Source organism: Brachionichthys hirsutus, chromosome 22 (assembly GCF_040956055.1).
Source record: "Brachionichthys hirsutus isolate HB-005 chromosome 22, CSIRO-AGI_Bhir_v1, whole genome shotgun sequence".
Taxonomy (NCBI): Eukaryota; Metazoa; Chordata; class Actinopteri; order Lophiiformes; family Brachionichthyidae; genus Brachionichthys; species Brachionichthys hirsutus.
The window spans coordinates 8171737-8176102 of NC_090918.1; the positions used below are offsets into that span (position 1 = coordinate 8171737).

Genomic DNA, 4366 nt, shown 5'->3' on the forward strand with positions numbered 1-4366 from the left:
TTTTTAAAATAATAAATGCCTACATTCTAAAAGATGCTTAATAATGCCCATAACACTTTTTATCATGACATTAAAATTCATTCTCACATACCGACATAGATCTGATCTGACAATATAGCATGCTGTTTTTGTCCAATTATAAAGAAATAGAGGATTAACCTCATGTAAGGCGTAACATTTCTCAGCGCAGCAGTTCATTACAGTTCCTGTGAAAATCGAGCAGCACATAAACATAACAGGCAAAGTAACTCATTAAATATTGCATATCAATGCACATTTAGGAGCAGAGCAAAAGTCTGCTGATTCAAACTGTTGTTGCAGAATAAAATACTTTTTCTCTTTGAAATGCTGCAGTTTTAAAAGTCAGACAACAAGCAGTTTATACTTCCTTCTTTACCTCCAGGGTGGAAACGGGAAGCGAGTTCAAGAATGTATCCAGAGTAGAGAGGTAGTCTGCCGGGTGGCACCGCATGTGGGCCGCGTGTATGGACTCCTTCCACTTCCTGCTCTCCACGGCCACGCCCCTCTTCCTCCAGTGGTCGACGCACTTTTCCACCGCGGCTTGGTCGCACAGGGCGTCGTCTTCGCTGCAGAAGAACAGGGCTGGGGCCGTGATGGGGTTGTCTAGGAACACCTGGATGCTGCGTTCGTACAGCTCCGCTGTATGGGCTCTGAAGAGCCAGAAGTAGAGCATGGCGGCGTTTTTGACGATGCCCTCGAAACGCGGCGCCAGAGTCTTGCCGAGTCCTGAACAACAAGACGAAGCAGAGGCTGAATAATCCACGATGCCCACACAATTATTCTGCGCAACATTTAAGCTATGTAACTTCTAAGCAGATGTATTGTTTATTATAATTATATTATATATTGTAACCCCCCTCCCCCACAGCAGTGTGTCAGCTGATTCATGCATTATTTAAAGACTTGGCACACGTCCCACACAAAAAGTAACCCGAGCTGGATCACCTATCGCCATGTGCTCCAGAGTTCCGACCACCAAGCTGTCAAAGACCTGCCCCGTCACCCTCTGGGCCAGGCATGCGTGTCTGTCCCGTCCTTCGGAGATGTGGGTGAGCATCTGGCTGAACGTGTAGCCACCGATGGAGGAGGCGTGGACCAGCAGCGTCCTTCCAGAGAACGGAGAGTCCTCCAGAACCTTCAAAACCTCCAAGGCGTAGTCGAGCCCCCACCGAGGCCACAGGAAGTGCGTTACGTTGCTCTGGACCACAAGGACGTCCGCGCCACGGCCCAAGTAAAGGTCCCTGTACTTGGCCACTGCGCCCGGTCGGGCGCCGAGCCAGGGAAAGAAAAGTAGGAGGGGGCGGGGACTGGGAGTGGAGGCCAGACCTGATTGACTTTGGGAATCCCAGAGCAAATGGGATGAAGGAGAATCTGCAGGGGGGGAGGGATCAGAGGAGGGTGACGGGGATGAGGACGCAGCGTGATAATAAGTTATCCCCCGGCTGATCCTCCTCACTGTGAAACTCTCCTCGCCGGCCTGTTCAGGCACGGATCCAGTCCGGAAGAGCCTGAAGCCCAAAATGAATAAAAGAATGAATGAGAGTTGACAAAAGGAGAGACAGAGAGCCGGAAAACATGTTTTATGAACGTTGGGTGAGGTTATTTGATGACCCCCCAGGTGGATCAATAACAAAGGAAGAGTTAATCACACACCGAGGCATGGAGACGTGTGTCCTTTAGATAAGAATCGAGAGCAGAATCCTGATCTGGGCTCTCATTTCCCATCAGAACCGACACAAGAGTCAGGTGTGTGGTTTCAGCGATCTGTCTAATAATTCTACGACACATTCATCGTTAAAAGGATCCTGAATATTCATCATCGACACGCTTTTGGTTGACGTAAATGCAAATTCCACAATAATTTATATAACATTATAAGACAATTCCGTTACCCCGTGGAGAGGAGCAGGTTTCCCATTCTACCGGCCCGGTCCTCCGTGATGCCTTCAGGGACGCTTCAGCACCGTCAGCGCCGCTCCGGCTCGTCTCTCCGAGAGGAGCTTCTTCTTCGTGACCTTATTTGAGCGGTTTACAAATGATGACGGGGCGGACTTGCGCCACCAACTTGTATGGAGGATGAATTACAACATGATAATGGCGGTAGAAATACTAAACCTTTTTTTTTTTTTTACAATTAAAAGTCCAAACATTGGAATGTATTTAAGGAGGAGAGTAATGTCATATTTTTGTATATTTTATTTTGTCCTTTTTTTTTTTTACAATTAAAAGTCCAAACATTGGAATGTATTTAAGGAGGCGAGTAATGTCATATTTTGGTATATTTTATTTTGTCCTTTTTTTGTTTGTTTCATGTTTGCAATGTTGAATGGCATCCTTTCCTTTACTCTTACTCTTTAATTGTACTAAAATATTTTTCCCTTTGCATATTTATCTGTTAGTTTTCCCCCCATTTTGTTTCAATATGGGATCATGTGTGTGTTTAACTTGCATCCTGCTTATTCTTGGCAACATGTCGTATTTTTATACTTTCCAGATCTTCCTCAACAGGTGCGCATGCAACCACTCTCTGAGTCAATCTGGTTTTATCCTACTTAAACTCCCCTCAAATAAAAGCTTAACTCCGTTATTTATAGTCGGAAGGACCTCGTGGTCTTAACTAACTGATGCCCCACAACAAAATACATTCTCACTGACCTGGTGCTTCTTTGAAACAGGGAAACATCAGAAGGTCATGAAGCCTGTTTGGAATGGCCTCATCTAACAGCTGCTATTCATTTCAGTGACACCAGATGGAGCCAGAGACTCACAGACGCCGTCGATCATGAGGCTTTTATTACCTTTATTATGATGCCCACTTTTTCTAAAAACTATTTAAGATGTGACACTGACAATAATTTTAATTTGTATAATACTGTATAATTGTGATCAAGAGATTGAAAAAAAAGCACCTTTTCTAAAAATGTTGGAGTCAAATGCAGATTAAATTAATGAGGTAAAATTAAATATAATGAAGCAGGAGAATAAAGAAGTCTCGAACATTTCGCCCTTGAATTCATTTAATCTCAGCTGAACTTAAAATAAAGATATGGGTCTATGAATAAAACACACCGTGAACAACGGCACCTTAAAATCTGATTAATGAAGACCGAATCAAACGCGAACGTGGCTCAGAATCTATAAAAACGTCTCCTCCAATGCCATCGTTCGGCCCGTCTGGCTGCAGCCTGCTGAACATGGGGGCTGTTGTTGTCATGACAGGGCAGCTGACAGTAAAATGGCGTCGTGCGCACTTCTGATCAGGTCTTTCCATTTTATCAGGCACTCGTGCACAGACAGCAGAGGCGCTTTGAGGTCACCACATCGCCTCGCTTTCTCATTTCCTCTCCTCCCATCAGTGCAAGCATCGCCTCGGCCATAAATAGCAGCAGCTAGTCAATGAAACAATAAATCAGCGCATGCGCGATGACAAATTACAGTCCATGCTTTTTAAACAGTTGTGTTGGGGTGCATGTTTGTGCCACTTCAGCTCATCTGGCCTTGTTTTGTTCACTGGAATCAAGTTTTGATCCTTTTCCTGGCTCAGCGGGATCACTTTCAGGCTCAGTCAGACAGAAAAATGTTTGAGCCCCCCTCAAAGAACTCAACCCCCGCCCTAAACCCATCGGGCCATGTGCCTGTGTTATTGCTCTACACTTCCTGCCCTCCTCAACCTTTCTACTCCTCTCACCCATCCTCTCTCACACAGCGTTATAGTTTCACATTCAGTATGAAATTGCGCAAACCGTGTCTAAATGAATTCTTGCATTTAATTTCTAAAGACCAGGATCTTGAGAGCGAACACAGCCAGAATCCATTTCATAGCTTGATTACAGTTCGGTCAAACAGGCCCACACGCAGCTGATTTGTCCAAGGTCGTCCCTGATGCTCATCTAATAGCCGTAATCAGCCATAACTGAGCGGCTGGAAAAGATTACGCAAGAACACATTCATCAAGCGCAGCAGAACATGCACACAGGACCTTTAAAGCGGCGGCGGTACCAAACTGCTGCATGAGACTCGAAAAGCAACAGAAACATTTGGTTGTTCGCTTATTGTCGCTAAAGGTTTCGGGTATATTTGACCTTGACCTTGCTGTGACTGGAAAAAAAGGGGCCCACACGATAAACTGCATCGAGTCAATTGTTGTTTTTTGCAAGACAAAGAAAGTTTCTTTGACCTCCACAATCTGCCATTGTCTTGGACTTTCCGTGTGCTGGAGCCAGCACTGTACGAGGAGAGGATGCAGTCACACATCAAAAGCCAAAGAAAGTCAATTTAAGACGAGATCAAACCAAAGAAACATGGAAAATGATGGGAAAAAGCTGATGGTTAAGTTTCTGTGCAG

The 4366-nt window shown here is 45.0% G+C and overlaps 1 protein-coding gene across 1 annotated transcript; it reads right to left on the minus strand.

The window, feature by feature from the left end:
- Positions 1-379: 379 nt before the first annotated feature.
- Positions 380-1939, minus strand: LOC137911021 (transmembrane protein 53-like). Its single transcript, XM_068755444.1, has 3 exons — positions 1914-1939; positions 967-1529; positions 380-747 (listed from the first exon to the last, which is right to left on the minus strand). The coding sequence occupies exons 1-3, from the start codon at positions 1937-1939 to the stop codon at positions 380-382; spliced, it is 957 nt and encodes a 318-aa protein (XP_068611545.1).
- Positions 1940-4366: the final 2427 nt, after the last annotated feature.